Source organism: Carcharodon carcharias, chromosome 2, assembly GCF_017639515.1.
Source record: "Carcharodon carcharias isolate sCarCar2 chromosome 2, sCarCar2.pri, whole genome shotgun sequence".
Taxonomy (NCBI): Eukaryota; Metazoa; Chordata; class Chondrichthyes; order Lamniformes; family Lamnidae; genus Carcharodon; species Carcharodon carcharias.
The window spans coordinates 88489700-88516991 of NC_054468.1; the positions used below are offsets into that span (position 1 = coordinate 88489700).

Sequence of the window (27292 nt, forward strand, 5' to 3'; positions counted from 1 at the left end):
AGTTTGACGATGAGTTTAAGTCATATTTTACTATCAGTACACACATGGTCTATTTCAGTTCCATGACCCTCCATTTGGTGTTTCTTCAGCCTCTGGAATTTTCCAAGGGCTGATGAACTAAATTTTACAAAGAATTCTGGGAGTACTGTGCTATTTGGATGACATAATTATTTCAGCTCCAACCAGGCAGACCCATGATGACAGCCTGAAAAAGGTGCTCCAACATTGTAAAAGCATAGAGTTCAGACAAAGGCACACAAATGTGAAGGTTTCAAAACCCTGCAGAGTACTTGGGTCACAAGGCAGACAAAAATGGGTTACATCCTACCAAAAGTAACGTCCAAGCAATAAGAAATACACCAAACCTTCAGAATCCCTCTGAGCTCAAATCTTTTTTGAGCTTAGTGAATTATTACAGTAAATTCATACCGAATTTGGCAACCTAATTGCATCCATTGAAAGAACTGAGGAAGTGTAATCCATGAAATTGGATGAGGGAGTGTGGCAAGGCATTCCAGTTGTGTAAAAGTAAATTGGTAGATGGTACAATGCTTGTACATCATGATGTGTCCAAAAAGGTTAAGCTAGCATGTGATGCTTCTCCATACAGAGTAGGTGCTGTGACCTCTCATGTGTTGGATAATGGTGAGGAGGGACTGATTGCACTTTCCTCACACACCCTCAGTGCCAGTGAGCAGAATTATGCTCAGATAGAATGTGAAGCATTGTCCCTGATTTTTGGAGTAAGAAGATTTCATAAATAATTGTATCATTGTTTTTCACAGTCAAAACTGATGGCTATTTTGAATCCAAAGCTCCAGTGCTCACTTTAGCTGCAGTCTGAATGCAGAGGTGGGCTTTGATTTTGTCTGTTTATCAGTACGGCATTAAGTACAGACAACCGGAAGGTCATCGAAATGCTGATGCGATGTCTAGATTACCATCCCCAACAGAGATAGAGCCTAACAGACAGGATGTCTTTTTCTTTTCTTGCATAGATGAGCAGATGACATTGGTAAGGCAACCCACAGGGACCCTCTGTGGCATGGAAAAGGTGTATTGTAAGTGGGTGGCCAAAGCATACACTGGATTTAGAAATCAAGCCACTTTTATATGCATAAGAATGAGTTGTCAGTTGACAAAGGTTGTATTCAGGATCACTCCCATTGCCATGTGCTAGTGAGCATAGGAATAGGATGATTGAGCGATTGAACGTGTGGCTGGAGAATTGGTGTAGGAGGGAGGGCATCAGAGTTCTGAGGCATTGGGAGTGGTTCTGGGGCAGTTGAGCCTGTACAAGATGGACAGGTTGCACCTTAGCAGGACCAGGAGTAATATCCTCACAGGGAGATTTGTTAGTGCTGTTGTTAGACTAGATTGGCAGGGGGATGGGGACCTAAGAGGGAGCTCAGATTAGAGGGAAGCAAACTGGTAACTGGTAGGAAGAGCAAAGGACAGCAAACATTGGTGGGAGTTGTTTATGGGCCACCAAACTGTAGCGGTAATGTTGGGTATGGTACAAATTGGGAAGTTAGAGCTGCATGTAACGTGCGTAATACAGTAATAATGGGTGACTTCAATTTATGTATAGACTGGGTAAACCTAATTAGCACTAATACTGTGGAGGATGAATTGCTTGAGTGTGGATGAGGTGGGTTTCTGGAGCAGTATGTTGAAGAACCATCTAGGGATTGGGCTGTTTTAGATTTAGTGCTATGTAATGAGAAAGGGCTAATTAATAACCTTGCTGTAAAGGAGCCTTTAGGAAACAGTGGCCATAATATGATAGAACTTTACATTAAGTTTGAAAGTGATAAAGTTCATTATGAAACTAGGGTTTTAATTGTCGGCTGCTGCTTTGTTCACAGGGCTAGTGTCTGCTTTGGAGATTCTGAAACCATTTGCCATCATCGTGGTGAATTCCTGCCCACGGCTGGCGTTGCCATTTGCATCAGCTAGAGTTTCCACTTATCGTGACTGATAACTGATGATGCCCTATATCTACCATCTTATTCTTTATTCATTTTAAACACCTCGACTAGATCACCATTTAAATAACATTCCAGTAGCACCAACCTGAGCTGTCCATTACTTTACATTTCCAAAACCTGTGAGATTACTTGCCCCCCTATTGTCTAACCAAGAGGAAATCTTTAATATACCCCCAGGTATTTGGACCATTATCTTAAACAGTTCAAATCTGTGTCTAAAAGACACTGGCCTTCTTGGATTGATTTTCTTCCTCTTCCCGTCTGCTCTCTCCAACCAGCTGCACAACTGATATGCCCCACCTACCAAATGTCCTCCAGTCAACCTCCCTTCAGACAGACTACTATATTTCAACCCAGTTCACAAAGGATAGTGAATAGCCCCTTCCACCACCCACTCATCATTCGAGTTAGGAGATCTTAATCTCCTCAATTCAAACCTCAGATCCAAGAGATGAAAGGGTTGTACACTAATAAAGTCGATATGTGTTTTCTTAAGGTGATTAAGAAATATGAGGAGTTGAATTCTTTGTTTTTGCAGTGCTCTGTCAGAGTGACACAAAGCTTTGTTTATTCAGTGCCTTGGAGTTGAGTAGGGAGATTCTTTAAAAGCACCCGTCACTGAAATTCTTTATCTCAGGAACTTGAGCTGTGGTGAGTCAAAGAAGTATTACAGCTTCCAAAAATAACGCTTGCCCAAATAAAGGGTAGACTGATATCCGCTGTTACTGAGTCCTCTCTCTAAATGTCTGGATGTACCGTGCTTTGAACTTAAGTGCCAGGGAGTTGTCTAGGGTAGCTTTTGACTAGAGGTTTGCGCACAAGCCCAGTCCTCAATCTTGATCAGTGTCTTCTGAGTCAGCACAATGAGGCGAAATGTGATGCTGCCTCTTCACAAGAAAGGGCAAGTGAACTTGTGATACTTACCCATAGCATCTGGTGGGGATGCATGCAATGACCCAATGACTTACTGCCTATTGTGCTACTGAGCCAAGGGTTTTGACTTTGACTCAACATTGACTTCAACAATTTCACTCTGTAAACTCTGTCCCCATTTTATTTCATTTTCTTTGCCTGTTTTGTCTTTTTTCTTTCAGTTAGCAGCACACCTGCTCTAGCCACATCTTTTGTTTCTTGATCTAACTCCATTCCCTTTGGCCCTGAAGAACTAACTTTTCTGTCATTCAATCTCTCCTGTCAATTCCAGTCTATCACAGACCTTCCCTTTATCCTTATCCTATCCACCCCTTCCTTGAAACATTACCAGCAGGATTTTCCAGCCCCACTCATTGCTGGGATCGTCCAGTCCCACCGAAAGACAGTGGACTTCTGGCTGGACCATCGAATCTCCTGCAGTGGGTCTCACCATGACGGGGCTGGAAAATCCCAGCCTACATCTCTAACTTTTCCCAGTTCTGATGAAAGGTCACAGATCTGAAATGTTAATTCTGTTTCTCTCGCTACACAGATGTTACCTTATCTACTAAGTTTTTTTTCCCCCAGCGTTTTGTGTTTCTGGTTTTGAATCCTATCTGTGCTAATCCATTTAAGAATAGAACTTCTGGGCGCAGGAAGGGCCCAGAAGGGATAAGGAGGCGAATCAGCCAGACTTCAGTGTTCTCTGGTGGAAAGTACATATAGGTAGACTTTGGGTGAAAACAGGATCAGATTTGGCTGTGATGTCCCAGAGTTCATATGTGCCATGCCAACACTCACGGTCTGGGTTCAAACTTGATCACAGATCACAGAATTGTTACAATGCAGAAGGAGGTCTGCACCCTCTCTGAATGAGCAATTCACTGAGTGCCGTTCCCCTGCTTTCTCCCCATAATCCTGCACATCCTTCCTTTTCAGGTAACAGTCTAATTCCCTTTTGAATGCTTTATTTGAACCTGCCTCCACCACAATCTCTAGCAGAACTTTCCACTCAGACCTTAACCCATTCGTTGATGAAATAGTTTCTCCTCATATCATTTCTGTTTCTTTTACTAATTACTTTAATTCTGTGCTCTCTCATTCTTGATCATTTCACAAGTGGGATCAGTTTCTCCCTATCTACTCAGTCCAGACCCCTCATGATTTTGAATACCTCTATCAAATCTCCTCTCAAATTTCTTTTCTCTAATGGAAACAGCTCTAATTTCTCCAGTCTATCTTCATAAAAGAATTTCCTCATCCCTGGAACCATTCTTGTGAATCTTTTCTGCACCCTCTCTAATGCCTTCACATCCTTCCTAAGGTGCAGTGCCCAGAACTGGATGCAGTACTCTAACTGAGGCCGAAGTAGTGACTCATGCAAATTCAACATAACCTCTTTCCTCATGTACTTATTAATAAAGCTTAGAATACTATAAGCTTTATTAACTGCCCCCTCAACCCACCCTACCATCTTCAATGATTTATGCACATATATACCCAGGTCCCTCTACTCCTGTACCCCGTTTAGAATTATACCCTTTATTTTATATTGTCTATCCATGTTCTTCCAACCAAAATGAATCACTTCACATTTCTCAGCATTGAACTTCACCTGCCACCTGTCCACCCATTCCACCAGCTTTTCTATGTCTGTTTGAAGCTCTAGAGTCATAGAGTGTTACAGCATGGAAAGAGGCCCTTCAGCCCATTGTGTCCGTGCCAGTCATCAAACCCCTATCTACTCTAATCCCATTTTCCAGCTCTTGGCCTGTAGCCTTGTGTGCTATGGCATTTCAAGTGTTCATCTAAGTACTTCTTAAATGCTGTGAGGGTTCTCACCTTTACCACCCTTTTAGGCAGTTCTACACTTACCCCCTCACAGTTCACAATGCTTCCAACTTTTAAATCATCCGCAAGCTTGTAGAAAGGCTGCTTTGGTGATGGAGGCTGCTGGCCATGTAACCTTCCTCCCACGTGGAATCACAGCCTTGGGACAAATGCCCTTTGCAGCTGAGCTGCCCTGTCAGTCCCAGATTGTGCAATCTCCATCTTGCAAGCTCGAGGAGGGTATAGTATGAGTGTGGCCCACAGTTAAAACTACATATAAATTTGCCACACAAAAAGCTGGGATGATGAAGTGTGTATTTACAGCAGATGTGAATAAATGTTCTACTGATCTGCACTCTACTTATGCACTTGTATCTGATTGCACAGTCAGTTCTGTGATATCTATGCCAAGCCTCCCTAGTTTATGTCACAGGGTAAAACTGGCAAAACTGACAGGTACTGCAGAGTTGAATCCCTAGCTTGATTTTTCTAGCTGCGGACCTTCCCCTTTCAAGGAACATCTGTACAGACCATAAAACTCACTATCACCTCAAGCAGAACGGCAGACATCATGGCAGGTGGTGCCATCAGGTTTTCCCATCAGCGAGCTCCTCTTTAAGGCAAGGCTGTGACAAAAAATGGTCCGCAATTTACTCAGCTGACACAGAACAAGGCCACATTTCATAGGAAATTGCATTGGTTTTCCAAAATATGACTGCAATGTGTTTTGCTGAACTGAGATTCAGTCCTTGGATCAGGCCTGTGCTTGTTCTGAGCTGTCTGGGTTGTCTACACTGAGCACGCACAATGTTTGCAATCCAGCACAACATAAACCTGCTTGGTAGTATTCCCCTCAGCAGCTGCTGTTGCTTTTGATCATTGCAGCCGTTCACAGATAGCAGTTTCTCAATTACCTTTGCTTGCTAAATGAATGAATGCATGTACACCCATTTATTTAGTACCCTTCACATGTCCAGGATGCCCCAAAACTACTTTTGAAATGCAGTCACTGTTACTTCGGCAAACGTGGTGTGCAGAAAGCTCTTACAAGTGACAATCAGATGAATTACTAATTAATCTGCTTTTAGTGATGTTTCTTGAGGGATAATTTGGTGTTTGTGGATCTTTTATGTCGACTTGAAGATGGGAGATACGGCTTCGATTTAACATCTCACCTGAAAGATGAAGCGTTGCCTCTGTACTGCACTCTAGTGTCAACTCGGCTCCATGCTCAAGTCCCAGAGTGGAGTTTGAAGCCACAACCTGCTACCTCAGAGATAAACATGCTACCACTGAGCAAAATTTAACACATTTCCAAAGAAAGCTGAGAGTGCTACTTCACTTCCAGTTTGTGAAGCCCATCATATTCCTTGATTTTGAATGCAGCACTTTTGACATTCGGACATCATGAAATTTTAGGGGACGCCCTTGATAGTGTCCACGGTTTAAAACCCGACTTCCAAAGGCTGCGTTTTCACTGCAATTCAGGTGTGAAGCTGCCAGTGGCTAAGGTTTTTCACTTCCAGCCTCTGAGTGTAGTCTGCAGTCAGATTGTTCACAAGAATCCAACTTTAGCATCAGACTGAAGCCTCTCTTGTCAACATAGGAATGCCTATTAACAGCGCAACTGTCTCCAATTTTTCATGGCCATCCAACCTTACGGTTGGCAGACAGGCGAATTGGCCAGGCAGACTTTGCATTTTTCATCAAACCTCATCCAAAGGTTGGACGAAATCTCTGTTATGAAATAAAATAAAAATAAATATCTGTGGACAGCAATTTTGTCAGTTATATTTTCAGGTGATTGACTGTGATGCATGGACATTATTTTGCAGCTATTTAAACCTTTATTTTAGCATTTTCAGGTCTGCAGCTGCCTGAGGCTGCTATCAGAAAAGCTGAGCTTTTCAGCGCACGTTTCACGCTGGCTAGCCGTCAATTGGCCAGCCAATCACGGCCAGGGGCCCGTTTCCCGAATGCTCCCAGGCCCGCCGATCACCCGTGCCTGCCAAAGGTAAAATTCAGGCCATTGTGGTTATGTTATGGGACTAATAATCCATGAAAAGCCAATTCAAATCCCACCATGGCAGTTTGTGAATTAGAATTCAGTTTAAAACAAAATTAGAAATAAAATGTTAATATTAGTCAGAAGTGGTGGTAAAATCCAAACAATTCTGTATCCCTGTAAGGGAGGGAAACCTGCTGACTTTACCCGTACTGGCTTATATGTGCCTCCAGGCCCAGACTGATGTGGTTGATTTTTAACTGCCCTCTGAAATAGCTTAGCAAGCAATTCAGTTGTATTAAATTCAGGGCAATTAGGGTTGAGCAGTAAATGCCAGTCTTGACAGTGGTGCCAAATCCAAAAATGAATGCAGAAAAAAAAAATGCATTCTGTCACTATCCCAGCAAAGAAACCCCACCAGAGAGCTACCACATGTGGCCTTGATTCTCTCAGCTCCATGTGAATGGAACTCGCTGATGAGAATGTAGCCTGAGCCTGAATGGTGTTCTCCTTCTCAATGCTGCTTTGTGATAACACCAGGCACAATTTGAGGGGGACACTGAGGTGAATGAGGCACTGTGCTGCTGAACCACCAAGAGTATCCCCATTCTTTTGGCTCCAACAGAGGCGGGACAAATGTGCAAGCAGCTGCTACAGGAGGTGGATGCTCCAACAGTGATCTGTGTAGTCCTTTTACAAGACTCAGAATAAAAGACTCCAGCCACGAATAAAAATCGTGTTTCCTGACATTTAAACAGGCATCCATGTGCAAAATTACACACTACTAATGACCCACTCTCTGGAGTCAGTTTTCCAATGTAAATGAGCAGTGACAGGGCAATGTCAGGGCTATTAGGGACAGTACTTGTGGGTTAGACAAGGGATCAGCAAGCATTGCTGACTCACATAGGACATTTGGACTCCCCCGCATCAGAAGAGCTTGATAACACTCATTGGGCGGAATCATCCGGTCTCATTGACGCCGGGCGTTGTGGCGGGGGGGCCGGTAGGGGGGATAATATGGTGATAGAGCCAAAAATTAGTTTTACACTGTCATGAAACCAGTTTGCAATTGTCCACTCACCCATCAATGGCAGGCCGGATTTCCCGCCACCACACTACAGGGACCTAATTTCAATACTTTAGCAGCTCAATAAAAGCCTTGCTTGTCAGAATTATCCTCCCACATCAAATTTGCCACCCACATCGGCGTGACTTCAGAATGGCGTGCTAAACGACTGCCTTTAAAAGGTATGTACCTAATGAACTGAACAATGAGGGGAACTCGGAGGTGAGTGCACACAACCTTGCGCAGCGCTCACGAGCATCGCCTGTAGGGCATCAGCGTAGAGGCGCCGCACATGTGGAGGGTTGTACACAGGCAAGACGCCTTTTCCTGGCTGGCTTTCAGTGTGGTGCCGGGGCAAGGCCTTCAGTGCTGTTCGTATGGGGGGCCAAAACAGCACAGACTGAAGGAAGTACACAGCACATGTCTCAGGGAGGGTGCAGAGGAGGATGAGGGAAGTGGCCACGCACTTGGAAAATCTTGTCAAAAGTGAGCATTTTTCTGCAGCTGAGACCGTTCAGCTGCAGCTCATTGACGTGCTTGGAGTCGGGCCCACTCAAGCAATGCAAAAGCATGAAAGTACCAACAGATGCTCCAGAAACTTTCACCCCTCAGGCACAGACTGCAAATTAATGTGTGTTTTAGGGGCAATTGGCCGACTGGGCAATTCTGCAAGTTGCGGAATCCCCTTGCGAAAGGTGGCCATAGCAAAGTCACTGGTGGAGGGGCTCACAGCCCCTTGCAATATCTTTATTAAGGTTTGGACCAGGATCCATTATGGTTTAAGCTAACAGCTCAGCCTTGCAGTGTGGGTTAGGAGAATGCCTGTGCCTTAGCTGAGAGTACAGCATGCAGTCCAGTGGCCGAAGCTGCCGCCAATCAGTCAAGTGGAGTGGGGCGGAGGTGGGTGGGGTTTCAGACAGCCAATGAGTACACTGCAAACTGGCCATCCAAGTGGTGATCAGCACTCTTCTGCATGTGTGAAGGAGCCCTCATACGTAGCCAAGAGAGGTTCTTAGGACACTAACACATGTGTCTCTCTCTTTGATCCTGCGGGAGGAGAACACCAGGATCATGGAGTCTGGTGAGGTAGCGGTATGCCCCATGGCTTTTAGGAAGCAGAGAAGAAGAGTGCAGCAGAGGCCCCTGGCTTGGTAAAGGGATGAGCACCTCCCTCAAGATGAAAGGGCTGCAGGACCTGCAGCGCACGCAGCTGAAGATCCACAGACAGCTGTCACTTGTAGGTGCCTCACTGGACTCAGGGTCTATAAACGGTGCTTGTCATTCCTGCAGATGACTGAGAACCAGTGTCGCCGAAAATTGTTAATGTCCAGGGAACTGGTCGGTCACATATGCCCCATGCTGCAGGATTTGGTGCCAAGGGGACATGGAAGGCATCCACTGCCAGTGGCTGTGAAAGTGACAGCAGTTCTCAATTTTTATGCCAGTGACTGCTTCCAGGGCTCCACAGGTTACCTGTGTGGGATCTCACAAGCCTCCACGCGCAAGCGTCCAGGAGGTCACAAATACCATCTTCACAAAGGCACAGAACTTTGTGCCTTTCGCCCGGGATCAGGAAAGCCAGGAAGCAAGAGCACTGGGATTTGCAGCGATCTCTGGTTTTCCACAGGTACAGGGTGCCATCGACTGCACTCACGTAGCACTCAGATCTCCATGGCAACAAGCAGTCAACTACATCAAACGCAAGGCCTTCTACTCGCTGAATTTTCAGTTTGTGTGCGACCACCACAAATGCATCCTGCAGGTCTACGCACAATTCCCAGGGAGTGTCCATGATTCCTGCATCCTTAGCAGGTGTCAGATCCCTGACATCCTGCATGTTAGACACTTGAGGGAGGCGTTGCTAAATTTTGGGGCGGCATATTTCCTCCCTTTGGCAGCCATGACTTTCCAGCAGCTTTCAATCCCTTAGAGAGAGCTAGCTGTGCAGATGTGCCCTTTAAATATGGTGCCCGGATTATTGAAGACCTGAAGTGACGGCGGGTGAATCAGAGGCTGCCTCACCAGCAATCCGGCTTGTTTCCTGGGAATGCAGGGACACGCCGAGAATGGGACAATATGGTGGGAAAACCTGCCTTTGCAGCCATCGGGTAAAACAACTTTTTTCATGCCTAATACCACATTTAGTGCAAATCTGGGGCGATTCCTCCCATTGTCTTGGCTCCCACAGATGGGATCGCCACTTGGATACCAGAAAGCAGCTGCACCTATAGGTCTAAAAGTCACTGTGAATCAGTGCTGGACATGGCAAAGCCCAATTGGATAAGTAAAGAAGGTTGACAGTGATTGACATTTTTGTGAAGGAGGAACAGGCAATTGAGGCTACCCTCGTCTAAAACATGACAACCAGCTGCACTAGCATGGGGTGGGTGTTTATACCTACAGCTCCTTTTGGCAGTTTATCACTTCCACAAATTCCCAAAATGACAGCAAAAAATGGGAGCAGAAGTGCTAGGATAACTCTTGAGCTGTAAAATTTATGAACAAAATGCTGTTGGAACCCTGCCCCAAAAAGAGTGCCTAGTTTGTTGCTATTGAGAGAAAGCCAGATGTTACCTCAGACCCAACGGTACTTCCCCCCTCCAAATCATTGATCTAATTTTCATCTTTTGTGAATCATAGAGAAATGAAGGCTTTTCATTGTGTTTGAAGACTGGTCCCATAGCCATGACTGTACGCAGTATTATTCAGATCTTTGCAGTATAAGGGTCTGGCATATAGAGTGGGATGGAGTACAGTATCACCCACACAGTGATGTAAGAGAGCACATGACCCACACCCAGGGTCGATTGAGTGTTAGAGCTGTGTGTACCAGCAAGCTTGTACTCCTAGTGTGCCCTTCACTGCATAATTGTAAATAGTTCTAAGAGTCAATAAAGACTTTTAGTTAACCTACATATGACTGCCAAGACTTCTTCAGACCTACTGAACTGTAACCAACACCCTACAACAGTTTGAACAGGACAAAGACTGCACCCGTTGATTGCACCCGGCATATATTTCTACTGATACTAAAAGCAAAATACTGTAAATCTGAAAAAATAACAAAAATTGCTGGAAATACTAAGCAAGTCAGGCAGCATCTGTGGACGGTGAAGCGAAGTTAATGGTTAATGACCCTTCATCAGAACTGGGAAAAGTTAAAAATGTAATTTGTTTCTACTAGCACACTTTAGGTCGGCACGCTTTATGGTGTCTCAGCTGTGAAAGTGGCCTCCCTTCAGAGTCACTCGACTTCAATCTGATGATACACAAACTGCTCTAATTACTCTTCAAGTCTCTTGTTGCTGGAGCAAGCCTTTGTATTACTGGTAGAACTTGTGCCTTTGAGCCAGAAGGTGTAAGGTTCAAACTGTACTTCAGGCAGTCCCAGTGGGTGGAGACTGGAGCTCTGACTCTGAACTCTGGGCTGACATCCAGCAGGACACTCATGTCCAATGGGTGTGGGTGGTCCCCTCCCTTCATTGTATGAGTTGTGGGCAGTCATAAAACCCTCTGGCTGCATAGGACTTACCAGCCTATTAGATGGTGCAAAGATGGTTGTAGCTATGGAATGAGAGTTCACGTCACGGCCTGTCAGGCTGTTAATCAGCCTGCAAATCCTTTCATTACTTCACACTTTAAGGAAAGAATGTGGAGATAGGAAAACAACAACCTCTCAAATTACTGCTTCAGATAATTGCCCTTTCCTAAGCTGTTTTCCAACTCACCAAGATTGTGAACAACATACTTTGGTGATTGATCCACCCTACTTCATTTGGCACCTCATCAGATGGTGTGTGTTAGTCTTCCAGCTGGCTCAGGAAGCTAAAGTATCATCCTTCAGCTCCTCACATGTCTTTCACTGCAGTGTTTATCTGTAGTTTTCTATTGAGGGCTACAGCCCCAAACAGCATCTTGCTCAAGAGTCAAAACAGGTTACCCAACAGGTTACACCATGCAGTGATATGGACTGGGCTTCTGACTGGAGGCTGTATGGTGAACTAGGCACAGTAAGTGATTTGAGGTCTCTCACTCTGTCCCCACACTATTGTCCCACACTCTGTGCCTCCACTCACTGTGAAGCACCCTCATTGTGCCCCCTCATTCTTCCCCCTTTCTGTAACGGCCACTCACTGGGACACACAATGTGCTCCTTCAATCTATATCACCTCTGTTTACAGTGACGTAACCTCACTCTGGCCTCTCAAATGTGCTACCTCACTCTATGCCTCCCCTTCACTGTGCCCCACCCTCACTCTGGCCCTTAAAATGTGCTACCTTGTTCTATGCCTCCCTTTCACTCTGCCCCACCCTGAATCTGGCCCTTCAATGTGCCCCTTCAGTCTATGTTTTGAAGAACCCTCACTGTGCTTTACCATTGTGATAAACATTTATTGTTCCAGGTCGAACGGGACAAGTTGAAGTCTGAAGAAGATGCCCTGCGGCTCTCAGCTGAGAAGGGACAGCTGGATCAGTCTCTCAGCGGTGCAGAAATGGATCTTGCAGAAACACAAAGGCAGATTCAGCAGCTGCAGGTCAGCACTAGTTTAAAACGACCACAGGTATTTAATAACCTTAATGGAAGCAATCCGTGAATTCTCTTGCAAATTGCTTGCCATCCATACTCATTGATTGGCATGAAATTAGAGAAAGGCATCTCAACACCAAAAGAGAAATCAAAGCAATTCTTCTCCTTCCTGCATCTTTGCCTTACTCCAATCCTCTAACAGCCATCTTTTCCACATACCTTGCTTACTAGGCTCCTCTAGTGCTTCTACATAGGTGCAGCAGCAGTCCACTCAGCCCCTTGAGCCTGTTCTGCCATTTAATTAGTTCTTGGCTAATCTGTATCTTAACTGCATTTAGCTGCCTTAATTCCATATCCCTTAATACCTTAATCTAACCAAATCAATTTGGGTCATGACATTTTCAAATGTCCCAGCATCCACAACCTTTTGAGGGTTTTGAGAGTTCAAGATATGCACTCCCTATATTTTTGTTATCTTTCATGAGATGTAAGCTATACTGGCAAGGCCAGCATTTGTTGCCCATCCCTAATTGATCTTGAGAAGCCTAGTTGAGCTGCTGTAGTCTATCTGGTGTGGTTACACACATATTGCCATTAGGAGGGGAGTTCCAGGATTTTAACCCAGTGACAGTGAAGGAACAGTGACATAACTTCAAGTTAGGATGGTGAGCAGCTTGGAGGGAAATCTGCAGGTGGTGTTCACATCCATCTGCTGCCCTTGTCCTTCTGGGTGGTAGAGGTTTGGAAGGTGCTGTCGAAGGAGCGTTGGTGAGTTCCTGCAATGCATCTTGTAGATGGAGCACGTTGCTGCCAATGTGTATCTATAGTGGAGGGATTGAATGTTGAAGATGGTGGATCAGGCGTCAATCATGCGGACTGCTTTGTCCTGGGTGGTGTCAAGCTTCTTGAGTGTTTTTGGAGCTGCACTCATCTAGCAAAGTGGAGAATATTCCTTCACACTCCTGACTTATGTCTTGTAGATGGTGGACAGGCTTTGGGAAGTCAGGAGGTGAGTTACTCACCACAGAACTCCCAGCCTCTGACTTGCTCTTGTAGCCACAGTATTTATATGGCTGGTCCAGTTCAGTTTCTGGTCAATGGTAACCTCCGATATGTTGATAGTGGAGGGTTCAGCAATGGTAATGCCATTTATTGTCAAGGGAGATGGTTATATTCACTCTTGTTGGAGATGGTTATTGCCTGGCACTTGTGTAGCATGAAGGTCACTTGCAATTTACCACCCCAAGCCTGAATGTTGTCCAGATCTTGCTGCATATAGACATGGACTGCTTCAGTTTCTGAGGAATCATGAGTGGTGCTGAACATTGTGCAATCATCAGCAAACATCCCCACTACTGACTGTATGATGGAGGGAATGTCATTGGTGAAGCAGCTGAAGATAGTTGGGCCTGGGACCCTGAGGAACTCCTGCAATGATGTTTTGGAGCTGAGATACCTGACCTCCAACAACCACAACCATCTTCCTTTGTGCTAGGTATGACTCCAACCCCCAGTGGAGAGTTTTCCCCCTGATTCCCATTGACTCAAGTTTTGCTAGGGCTCCTTGATGCCACACTCAGTCAAATGCTGCCTTGATGTCAAGACCAGTCACTCTCACCTCACCTCTTGAGCTCAGCTCTTTTGTCCATGTTTGGAGCAAAGCTTAATGAGACCAGAAGCTGTGTGGCCCTGGCAGAATCCATACTGAGCATCAGTGAGCAGGTTATTACTTTGAAAAGCCCCCTTGATAGCACTGTCAACAACGCCTTCCATCACCTTGCTGATGATCAAGTGCAATTGGTCAGGCTGAATTTGCCCTGTTTTCATGGACTGGACAAACCTGTGCAATTTTTTCACATTGTCTGGTAGATGGCAGTGTTGCAGCTCTATTGGGACAGCTTGGCTGGGGCGTGGCTAGTTCTGGAACACTACTGCTAGAATATTGTCAGGGCCCATAGATTTTGCAGTATCCAGTGCCTTCAGCTAATTCTCAATGAAGGGGGAGCCCAGCATATCTGTAGGAGGGCAAGATAGACCATCCACTCGGTACTTACGGCTGAAGGTGGTTGCAAACGCATCAGCCTTGTCTTTTGCACTGATCTGCTGGACTCCCCCATCAATGAGGATGGGGATATTTGTAGACCCCCCCCCAGATGCCCTGTTTCCCTCACTGCACCATTATCAGCTTGCACTTATGGTAATTTGTCATGGTAAAATAAAACCCAACCATGCAAAGACAAGGCTAACCTACAGCAGATACTATATATGCCTAGCTACAACAAAATCTGGACCAATATATTTGCCCAAATATTAATAAGCATACTATGAACAAGCTGAAGATGCTCAGCCGCTGTGACTGAAGTGATCAATCACTTTGCCTCAATTGAAACAGCCCTTTAAAAACTCAAATGGAGCATTACAGCCCAGAGTGCCACTGGATACCAAGCTGACATTGCATATTTCTGGCACCCAGGATGAGATGGGCACAGTTGGCAGTGCATCACATGATTTCATTCACCATCTGCTGTCTACTACAATGCAGCTTGCCCAACCTCACCCCTGGACGGAAATCAGAAACGGCAGCAGGGTGCCTTAGTATAGCTTTCTGCCCAGTTTTCCACCCCAGCCCACACATATTACGCTGGTTTACTCCCAAAAGATGGATACAAAAACCTGATGGGGAAAACAACAGCATTGGAGATTTCCCCTTCGGACGACTACCTCCGATCAATCCAACTGAGCATCTCAGCTGGGCATGGGGTCAACTCCTTCTGCATTTTGATGAGAGTCTCTGTGCTTGAAGTTGATTTGTTGGCCTCTTAAATTAAACCATTTGAAGTAACCTGTTTTAATCTTTCAAGGCAACTGATTGAGAAACTTTTGGCAGCTTCTGGCCACCTCCTGTGCCAGTCCCTTTCTCTGTTTTCTGACTACTGGACTGAGAGGATGGCTGAAGAATTCACATTCCATCTTCTAAGCCGCTGATAGTCTTGATTTTCTGATTGGCGATGGCCATTCCCAATTGGAAATTGGGTGCGAATCAGTTTACCTAGATCTCTCCCTGTTTTGACTTTCCAATCCAAGGATTAGACTTGGTGAGTGAAACAATTGGCAAGCTTAATGAGTGGATTCACCTACCTGAGTACACAATGAGCAGATGACATTATGGCTCTGAATTTGCTCCGACCTGCTGTAAATATGCTGGAAGTGCGGAAAATGGATTTTCTCTAATCTGAGGAGTAGAAATGGAGGATGGAAATTCAACAGTAGTATACCAAGCTTCATTAAATATCTTTATTAAAACCTGTTTAAAGGCCAAAGGGATAATTAGGAGGGATTGGTCACACACTCCATACACTGTTAGTGCTGTTGTGACTGCAGGAAGAATAGTGCTTTGGGACAAAAACAAAAATACCTGGAAGAACTCAGCAGGTCTGACAGCATCTGCAGAGAGGAACACAGTTAATGTTTCGAGTCCAAATGACTCTTCATCAAAACTAAGGAAAAATAAAAAAGAAGTGAAATATAAGCTGGTTTAAGGGGGGATGGGACAGGTAGAGCTGAATAGAGGGCCAGTGATAGGTGGAGATAGCTAAAAGATGTCAGAGACAAAAAGACAAAGACGGTGGTGATAATATCTAAGGAATGTGATAATAGGTGACATTAAGGGTAGAAAGCAGGACGAGCAAGGTACAGATGGACCTAGTGGGGGTGGTGTTGGGGGAAGGGATCAAAATAGGTTAAAAGGCAGAGATAAAACAATGGATGGAAATACATTTAAAAATAATGGAAATAGGTGGGAAAAGAAAAATATAAATAAATTACTGGAAAAAGGGGGATCGGAAAGGGGGTGGGGATGGAAGAGAGAGTTCATGATCTAAAGTTGTTGAACTCAATATTCAGTTGGAAGGCTGTAAAGTGTCTAGTCGGAAGATGAGGTTCTGTTCCTCCAGTTTGTGTTGAGCTTCACTGGAACATTGCAGCAGGCCAAGGATGGACATGTGGGCATGAGAGCAGGATGGTGTGTTGAAATGGCAAGCGACAGAGAGTTCTGGGTCATGCTTGCGGACAGACCGAAGGTGTTCCACAAAGCGGTCACCCAGTCTGCGTTTGGTCTCTCCAATGTAGAGGGAACCTCATTGAGAGCCGCAAATGCAGTAGACTAAATTGAGGGAAGTGCAAGTGAAGTGCTGCTTCACTTGAAAGGAGTGTTTAGGCCCTTGGACGGTGAGGAGGGGGGAAGTAAAGGGGCAGGTGTTGCACCTTCTGTGATTGCATGGGAAGGTGCTGTGGAAGGGGGTTGAGGTATATGGGTTGATGGAGGAATGGACCAGAGTGTACCGGAGGGAACGATCCCTGCAGAATGCCGCCGGGGGGGTGAAGGGAAGATGCGTTTGGTGGTGGCATCATGCTGGAGTTGTTGGAAATGGTGGAGGATGATCCTTTGAATGCGGAGGCTGGTGGGGTGATAAGTGAGGACAAGGGGGATCCTATCATGGTTCTGGGAGGGAGAGCAAGGTGTGAGGGTGGATGCGCGGGAGATGGGCTGGACACAGTTGAGGGCCCTGTCAACCAACGTGGGTGAAAAACCTCGGTTAAGGAAGAAGAAAGACAGGTCAGAGGAACTGTTTTTGAAAGTGGCATCATCAGAACAGATGCAACGGAGGCAAAGGAACTGAGAGAATAGGATGAAGTCCTTTCAGGAAGTGGGGTGTGAGGAGCTGTAGTCAAGGTAGCTGTGGGAGTTGGTAGGCTTGTAATGAATATTGGTGGACAGTCTATCACCAGCCTTCGCATTCAAAGTATCATCCGCCACCATTTCCGCCAACTCCAGCATGATGCATCCACCAAACACACCTTCCCTTCACCCCCCTGGTGGCATTCACAGGGATCGTTCCCTCTGGGACATCTTGGTCCACTCCTCCATCACCCCCTACACCTCAACCCCCTCCCACGGCACCTTCCCATTGCAACCGCAGAAGGTACAACACCTGCTCTTTTACTTCCCCCCTCCTCACCGTCCAAGGGCCTAAACACTCCTTTCAGGTGAAGCAGCATTTCACTTGCACTTCCCTCAATTTAGTCTACTGTATTCATTGCTCCCAATGCGGTTTCCTCTACATTGGAGAGACCAAACGCAGACTGGGTGACCGCTTTGCAGAACACCTTCGGTCTGTCCGCAAGCATTACCCAGACCTCCCTGTTGCTTGCCATTTCAACACTCCACCCTGCTCTCATGCCCACATGTCCGTCCTTGGCTTGCTACATTGTTCCAGTGAAGCTCAACGCAAACTGGAGGAACAGCACCTCATCTTCCGACTAGGCACTTTACAGCCTTCCGACCGAGTATTGAGTTCAACAATTTTAGATCATGAACTCTCTCCTCCATCCCCACCCTCTTTCCGATTCCCCTCCTTTTTTTTCCAATAATTTATATAGGTTTTTTTTTCTTTTCTCACCTACTTCCATTATTTTTAAATATATTTCCATCCATTGTTTTATCTCTACCTTTTAGCCTTTTTTGACTCCTTCACCCCACCCCACCTCCACTAGGGCTATCTGTACCTTGCTTGTCCTGCTTTCTACCCTTAATTAGCTCATTCCTTAGATAATATCAACACCTCTTTGTCCTTTTGTCTGTGACATCTTTTGGTTATCTCCACCTATCACTGTCCCTCTATCCAGCTCTACTTGTTCCACCCCCCCTTAAATGAGTTTATATTTCACCTCTCTTCTATTTTTACTTAGTTCTGTTGAAGGGTCATTCGGACTCGAAACGTTAACTGTGCTCCTCTCCGCAGATGCTACCAGACCTGCTGAGATTTTCCAGGTATTTTTGTTTTTGTTTTCCACAAAAAGAGATTATCTGGTCATTATCACAGTGCTGTTTCTGGAAGCTTGCTGTGTGCACATTGGCTGCTGCAATTTCCTACATTACGACAGTGACTACATTTCAGAAGTAATTAATTGGTTGTAATGCACTTTGAGACATTTCGTAGCCATGAAGGAGCTCTATGAATGCAAGCCTTTCTTTCACAAGGCACTGGAGCATGCTCAGTCTGGACATCAGTACATATCTCAGAATACTTTGCTCCTAGGTGATGGGGTTGGCTTCCTTTTTGACAGGGCCTGACAGCTGAGATGGAGCGGAGCCACGGCCAGAGACTGATTGAGCTGACAACCCGTCACCACCAGGAGCTAGAGAAGGAAACCGAGCGCCTGCGGATTGCACACCAGCAGGCGGAGCGTACACTGGAGGCTAGGGAACGGGTCCATAGGCAGCGTGTGAAAGGGCTGGAGGAGCAGGTATGTGCTGTGTATGTCTGGTTTGCTCTTCAAAGTCAAAAGCTGACAAGAAACTGTAGCACTCTATCTTCTCCTCAGTGGCACAAGATCTGCGTGCTCTGAAATATGGGGATTTAACTGAGGTTTAAAGTTATGAAAAGAATAGGCAAGGTAAACACAGACACATATTTCCATTGACAGGTATATTAAACACAAGAGGTCAAGATCTCAAGATAAGAACAAGTTACACAAAGCGGTGAGATTAGAGGGTGTTGATTCACACAAAGATTTATTGGAATGTGAAATATTTTGCCACAAGTGACAGGCAATTCCAGGATTCAGAAAGATATTAAATAATTACTGAAACGAGAGCGTAAAAGGAAAAATGGGATGTGAGAAAATGGGATTAGGTTAGGGGAATGAAAAGTAAATGGGACCGCCTGACAATAGTCCATGTAAGGGGCCTAAAATCAGCAGAGACAAGATGGGCCGAGTGGCCTCCTCTTGCAATAAACTTTGTGTGCTTCTAAAAATAAGTTTTCTGCTTTAGTGTCTGCTCTCTCTCCCAAAAAATATATATTTAAATATTCATGTTTGCTACTGGCTGTTTTTAAATTGAAATCTGCAGTTATTTGATGAAATATTTAGCCTTGAATTAAGTTGTTTGACTGTGTGTTGCATCTGCAGCAGTCAGGACACTACAACTGACACTAGCGTCCCTGGGCTCAGAAGGGGGAGAGGCATTGACAGGAATTATTCAGCATTCCCATTCCTCATTATTATACAATGCTACTATGCTGAACAGTCTTTGTTTGATTCCAAGTGAGAACAAGGTCAGGCTCAACTATGGTACCAGCTCCTGTCTCACTATCAAAGCCTACATGATTGTGGAAGGTAAAAGACAGGCACAAGCATTCAGGGACCTAGCTTTCAAAAAGGGCCAACATTTGTAGCAAAAAAATCTGAGTTGAGGGGTGACAGGAAGGCGTGGAACGTGCAAAGAAATATAATTTAATGTTGTAAATTGAAAGCAAAGTCTCCTTGAGTCATGAAATTCTGTTTAGAGCAATCAAGTCCAAAGGTTGCCATAGCAACAGAATCCCAACTTGCCAGAGGACTCAGATTGTGGTGCTCTGATGTAATAAGTCACTGACCCTTTAGTCAAGATGTAACAGTCAAAGTGAATTCACACAGAGAACCTATTCAAAGGATATCGTTGGGGTGCTGCATTAAACCAACTCACCAGGTTACTCAAGTGCTTTGCTTATTTAGGTGGCCGCCCTGCAGGAGCAATTGGATCAGGAGATGAGGAGAAGACAGGCCTACATTTCTCAAATGCTCAGGTCAGGCAAGTAGCAACCTGGGTCGGACCACATGCCTTCAACCTGCACAGATGGAGCCAACTTGCAGCTAATGGACAGTTGTGAGCTTGCTATACGTCAGATTATGAATTCCCACAACAAGGCTTCTAGCTCAATAAGAGTTGGGTGACTGTTCTCTAGAAAACAACAGCTTGTGAAACCTTTAGTCTGCACTTCAAATTATACAAAGTAATTGACCCGACGGAACACTTCCCCAACCAACACTAAACACGCAGCAATGTGTAAGGGGGCAATCCTTACACTGGTATAGATGCAGGTATTGGTCATAAGGCCTCGCTGACCCCCTCCATTTGTTCCAGCTCATCTCACTTGAATACCAGCGTGATTTCCAAACCTCACAGCAACTGCAAAGCTTACTGCTCCTTCTTACATATAACTTCAATTCTGTGAAAAAGACTGATATCTTACAATTCCCAAGTTGAGAACTGTCTGAAATCTCCCCAAATGCTGCTGGCCTCTGCCTCTGCCTCTGTCAGGCTGGACTCCTTAGGTTCTTGACACAGCATTTTACAGACAGTAACTTTTTTTTGTTGTCCCCTTCACCCACATAACTAATCCTGGGATCCAAAGGAACTTAAAGGGGAAGGGATGTTTCAGGGAAGTATAACAATATGCCCAATAGAAGTGTACCATTCTTAAACTTTACATCAATCCTCAATTCAGATCTTTGCTAGCCTGCCTTGTTGTTGTCATTATTGAGAGCTTCCCTGCCGGCTCAGAGCAGCTTAATTAGAAGTTCCCTGCTGATGTTTTGGATCAGGCCAACAGTAAATGGAATCCATTGGAACCATGGTGAGGGCTGGCTTCTCCTCAGCTTCAGTCACAGTGACCTCTGGAGTTTTACAGCTCAAAGGGAATGTTCAGGCCAATCAGAAATCACAGTTCCTGTCACAGAACCACAACAAGAGGCGTACATCAGGCTCATCTTGTTCAATGACCCACCAACAATTGCAAATATTTCAGCTCCTCCTTACTGGAGCTGTCTAGCAGGGCAGGAAACCCAAATGTGTGCAGAGCTGAGCCATGTTTACCAGAGCATCTCAGATTTGACCCTTGTTCTGTGATGAGGTAACTGATATAAGCCGGGGTAGCAATGGCAGTGTAATTTATCCTCAATGCTTTAGATAATGGAAGAAACATCAGCTGGCTCCCATAATTGATCACTAACTCTAATGCCTGCCCCACAAAGCATGTGCCTTTTGATCTCTGATAATGACTGGATCAGGCTCAGCCTCCTGCCAGCTGTTGGATAACTTGCTAACAGTCAGTCACTGTCTAGGCAACTAGGGTTGGGCAATAAATGCCCAACTCCAGTGATGACCATATTCAAAGAATGATTATTTTCTTCAAACTAAAAACTACTTGAGGGACTGCAGGCCAATGGTAGCTCTGTTTTTATTGTGCTGAATCTCAGGAAGCTGTCACATGGCTCACTTAACTAATCATTCAAAAAGTGCACGATGTTAAGAGTCACCGTTAGTCAATTTGGTTTAAATTTGTACCATTCAGAGCAAAGCACTTCCTAATACCATCACCAGTGGCTATGATTCAGCTGAAAGTCACTGGATTCTGCATGTTTTCCTTCCATAAAACCCGAGAGAACCTGAACCTCCAAGTAGCTTCTGTCAGAGAACTGCTTAAATTGGGTCAACTCAGGCAGCCAGGTAGAAGCGATGGGCAGGCAGGGGCTGAAGTTTCAAGCTCACTCGGAATTCATCAAAACCCCCTAAGCCATTACTTAAATAGATAGCAATGTAAAGGTGTCACCATATCTATACAAGATTGGATTATGGGTGGTATCATACATTGACTCCGGAACACTGTTTAGAGTGTTCCAATTCTTAGCACTTAGTCATGGTGGAACAGGAAAAATAAGGACACTGAGCTGGTGATTCGGTCTGAGCAAGGGTCCTAAATTCAATGTTCACTGCAAGGAATTTAAAACAGAACTAAATTTGTCATCCAATCATAATGTTCCCAATTTTCCATCTATCCGATTGGTCGCCTTCTCCATTGTTGATCTCACATGGTCTCCTTACTCCTCACTGTGTTACAGTTAAGATTAATCTCTCACTCTAACCCCATCTTTTACAGGACATTCACAACTGTGGAACTCTGCATTCCTTCATCTCCCTTTTCTCCTACAAAATGCAGCATTTTAATAGCCATTGCCTGATTACGTCTGCATTATCTCACCTTTCCCTACTCCTCCTAACTGTGCCCTTGAACCAGGTATAAAAGTGGAATCATTCCTTGTGACAGTTTACTGCTCGTAGCTGGGGATGTTGAATCTCTTACAAGGCCAACCAGAGAGATTCCAACCATTGCTCCTTAACATTCAATGGCATTACCATCACTGAATTCCCCACTATCAACATCCTGGGGGTTACCATTGACCAGAAACTGAACTAGACCAGCCACATAAATACTGTGGCTACAAAAGTAGGTCAGAGTTTGGGAATTCTGTGGTGAGTAACTCACTTCCAAAGCCTGCCCACCATCTACAAGGCACAAGTCAGGAATGTGATGGAATATTCTCCATTTGCCTGGATGAGTGCAGCTTCAACAAGGCTGAAGAAACTCAACCAGGACGAAGCAGCCTGCTTGATTGGCACCCCATCTACCACCTTCAACATTCACTCTCTTCACCACTGATGCACAGTGGCAGCACTGTGTACCATCTACAAGATGCACTGCAGCAACTCACCAAGGCACTTTTCAAACCCACAACCTCTGCCACCAAGAATGACAAGGGCAGCATGGGAACAGCACCACCTCCAAATTGCCCTCCAGGACACACACCAGCCTCACTTGGAACTATATCACTTTTCCTTCATTGTCGCTGGATCAAATCCTCAAACTCCCTTCGTAACAGCTCTGTGGGTGTAGCTACACCACATAGACTGCAGTGGTTCAAGAAGGTGGCTCACCACCACCTTCTTAAGGGCAATAAATGCTGGCCTAGGCAGCAACGCCCACATCCCATGAAAGAATAAAAAAAGGCCGTGCTAGGAGCCCTCCAGAAGGACTAGAGTCAATCCTTACTGAACCAAGAGTCCAATTGGACTAGAATATCAAGTCAGTGCCTGTCAGCTTTAAACTTCATCTTGTGTAATAAACTGTTCAGTAGCCTTCAGCTATGTTCAATAAAAATGGGACCTTGAATATGAGGCTGACTGGAAAATACTTATTATTAAGAATCAATGCAATAGGTGAACTAACAGATAACCCGCACAAAATTCTGTCAATTTTATAAAACCAAATCCTCCATGGAGAGAAGATTTTAACTGGTAGAGCATCATGGATTTTCAGCGTCTTTTACCAGTATTGTCTTAATCACCCATTAACTAGTTGTATTGCTGTGGTACATTTTATATGCTGAGTAGCTATTGGTCAGGTCAGGCTGTGTATTTGATGGCCTGATCCAGTATTATGTTCAATGATTAGAAGCAATATGGCTTAGGCCCTGTAACTACCCATAACCTAATGTATTCCTAGAATGTAAACCAAAATTAATAGGAGTTAATATGAAATCTTTGTATAGTTTTGTAATATGATTATTATTCAGAATTTTTTTGTTAATAATAACTGGTTATAATGTATATTTAATCAGATGTGTCTCAGTCATTCAGAGTATTGCATTCTCAGTATCAGGCTCCCATGGTTGGTTAAACCAGATAGTGAAACTGTGTTTAACTGTTGACTGACCTTAGCGAATGACACATTGATTGGTCATAGTTTTGAAGTATTTCAAATACTTATCCAATTCTCTTTTGAAATTTCACATTAAATCTACATCCACTACCCTTTCAAGCAGTGAATTCCTGTTCATAACAACTTGCTGCTTAAAAATATTCTCCTCATCTTTCCTTGATTATTTTACCAATTATCTTAAATCTATATCCTCTGGTTACTGACTATCCTGCCAGTAGAAACATCTGTGCAGTTACCTCTACATTGGCTGCAAAAAACACTATTGGCAACAGATATTGTCAATAAAGGCATCCAATTTAGAAGGGTAGTGAAGGTTAAAGTTTTTTTTTAAAGATTGTTGTCCTAAATTTCTAAATTGTGTAAACATTTGATCAACTACACAAGATAAAAAGCATAAGCATGTCTTTTCTCAACTCATCCCCAGCCATGTGAAACATACATGGTGCATATCAAAGATCACTTAACAATGGGGAGATATCACAAATGAGCCCAATCCCCAACCCCCTGCATAGCAGTCAGGAGCAGGACCCCAGCAATTCCACGGCTCATTTTACCCTTGCAATAGAGACACAGTAGTATAATGGTTACGTTACTGGACTAATAACCTAGAGGCCTAGCCTGATGGTCTGAGTTCAAATCATGCAGTGGCAGCTGGGGAGTTTAAATATAACTGATGCAAAAAAAACATCTTGAATAAAAAGGTAGTAGCAGTAGTGGTGACTAATAAACTAACCAAATAGTTGTAAAAACGGGTTCACTACAGCCCTTTACTGAAAGAAACCTGTCACCCTTATGCTGTTGAGCCTTTGTGACTCCAGGCCCACAAAAATGTGGTTGACTATTAACTGCCCACTGAAATGGCCTAGAAGTTACTCAATTATATTTAGAAGATGGCTCACCACCACCTTCTCAGGAGGCAATTAGAGATGGGCAATAAATGCTGGTTTTGCTGGTAGCACCTAGATCCAGTGAATGAATAAAGAAAATTGCTGATGCCCTACACTTAAACTAATTCAGCACAGCCCAGAGATTATAGCTCAAGGCCTTCTGAACTCTGTGGTACATACGTAACCCACTAAGCCACGGAGGGAACCTACATATTGTGTTTCTAAGTGATGTGGGGAAATATATAGTTTGGGGGGTGGATGGTGATGTGGTAGGGGGACTGTCACAACTTAGATTCTATGACTTGGAAAAGCCCCCATAAGCAAAGTAAAAGGTGAACTCCCAACCAGCTCCTTGTTTTGTTGTTGTTGGGTTGTTAGACTCCTGTTGTGAGAATGGTGAACGCAGAGTTCTGTTGTACAAAAGGAGATTTCAATTACACACAGCAAGCTCCTGCCACAGCTGTCAATCCCATGTGCCCAAGGGAAAGCACGATTACAACATTGGCTCGATTCACTGTCAGAGTTCCGAGAATGAAAGGCTCCTTGTTTTTTGGGAAGCTTGTATTTGAAGCCAGGAATTCCTGTTGCCAAAGCCTTGCTGCTCCTAAGGTCCTTGTTGTTGATACAACAACTAGTTGTGGACTGTATTCCAGGGAAATGCAGTAACCAACCAACTTTCTGCACTGACCTCAGTTTAGCCAGTTAACACTCTTATCCAACCATATGATTATAACTGGAGCCTGAAGCACAAGCATGGAGAAGAGTTTCTATCATTCATGAATACCTGCCCCTGTTACTATATGCTGCAAGCATTGGTTATTTTGTTAGGCCCCATCATTTGCACTCTGCGGAAAAGAAATTTGATGGGAACTGTGGTGTGATTATGCAGTGAGATTTAGTGTGATTGGTGCTAAAATTGGTTGACTGCAGTGGGGATGTATTGGAAGTTTTATCTAGTAGTTTCCGGATGGTAGGTAGTCGTCACTCCTCGATGTTTAAAAGGCACGGAGTGGCAAAGAAACCGAGTGTGAAAAGCTGCAACTGGTAATACTGGTAAAGGTTATTTAGTCAGGCAATTGGGCATGAACTCCTAGAGCTAGTAACATAAAATATTGGCTGAAATCTTTATTATTCCACAACAAGCATCACAGGCTGATTAGCAGCATGTGTAATAAGATCCCGAAACAAAGATCCTGTTTTGAGATTGTTGGCAGGAAAACAGGATATTTTAGATGCAGGAAAAGCCCATTAGGCCCAACAAGCCAATCCATTTCTGGCCAATCAATCCTGTTTACCTGCCTCTTCAATCGCTTCAGAAATATGCCTCTTTATTTCTTGAACCCATTCATATTGTCTGCTTTAGTGTCCTTCTCTAGTAACTTACTCCACAATACAATTACTCTTTGGATGAATTAATTACATGACTTCTCCCAATGCTCCTAACTTCCCTCTTTGAACTTGTGTGACCCTGGGATTGTAACCCTTCATTATCATGAACAACTCACCTGGGTCAGCTTCATCAATTCCCTTCATAATCTTTGCAACTTCAATTGCATAACATTAATGTCAGACTGCAGCAAATGTGGACTACCCATTATTTTCTTCACCTATCAGTAATGAACTGTCATCTGTTTTCTTGCTTACAAGCAAGAAACTCAGTCCAAGTAGTTTTCGTGAGATTCTCTAATCGAAGCTCTCTCTCCTAGCAGGCAGTAAAAATTGGCACAGAAAGCATCTTTGCAGAAAACATACCAAACCAAAACAGGCCATTAGGCCTTCTCTGCTTTGTCCTGTTGTTCAAACAGAACCCTTAGCTGTAGAGCCGTGGTTCCCAAACTACTTATTTCGTAACCACTTTGAGGTCTACCAGCTGCCTGTGGCAGGCTTAACATTTTAACCCCTTTAATGTGCATGCATTGTATAAAATGTATAAATTATAATGCACGTATATACAACTTAAACGTTAGCTTGATACTGCTACTTGCCATTAATGTGACAGCTGAACTTGTTTGTTCAAGCATAGGTGCATTGTGTTTGGAGTGACAGGTGATAGTTTGAGTTGTAGGTTGCTTTCTACAAAGAGACATAGAGTCATAAAGTATCCAGCACAGAAACAGACAATACTTTGATTTTATTCCAGTGTGTTGAAAATTTACTTTCACACCGGTAAGATGTGGCAAACGACATCAAAATCTTGACAACCCACACTGACAATTCAAGGAAATCCCTTTTCATTTGGATTCAAATGAGCCCCACATCAGTTGAGATATTGAAGAGATTCTCTTGTTCTTTTATTAACAAGTCTTACAGCAAAGGCACTACAGAATTATCTGTGAAAGGGCAGCGGACCCAGCTGTTTGAGTTTCCCATCGACATAGAATATTCATTGCCAGTTCAGTGACATGTTTGATTTCACTTTTAACATTATCCTGCAACTGTAGTTCATTCGTTGTGAGGAATTCTTGCATGTTTGGGAAAAAAAAATTAGTGTTACTTTCCTCCACAAATTGAGCTCTGAATTCTAGCTTTTTTTCTCATTTTTTTTATCATTCTTTTTCCTGAGCATTGAAGGTGTTTGCAGTCAGTTCTTGAAGTCCTAGATGTAGCTCAGTCAGGTGAGTGAATATATGTGATAGGCAGCCCAGCTGAGAGAGCCAGGCATAATTATACAGACAGTGAGAATGTGAAT

The 27292-nt window shown here is 44.2% G+C and overlaps 1 protein-coding gene across 1 annotated transcript in view; it reads left to right on the plus strand.

The window, feature by feature from the left end:
- Positions 1-23475, plus strand: part of crocc2 (ciliary rootlet coiled-coil, rootletin family member 2) — a 300592-nt gene extending 277117 nt beyond the window's left edge. The window contains exons 34-36 of the mRNA XM_041205725.1: positions 12211-12369; positions 18477-18641; positions 19893-23475. Of these exons, the coding sequence (XP_041061659.1) occupies positions 12211-12369; positions 18477-18641; positions 19893-19976 (408 nt within the window). The 3' untranslated portion in view covers positions 19977-23475. The remainder of the gene's footprint in view (positions 1-12210; positions 12370-18476; positions 18642-19892) is intronic.
- The last annotated feature ends 3817 nt before the right edge of the window (positions 23476-27292 follow it).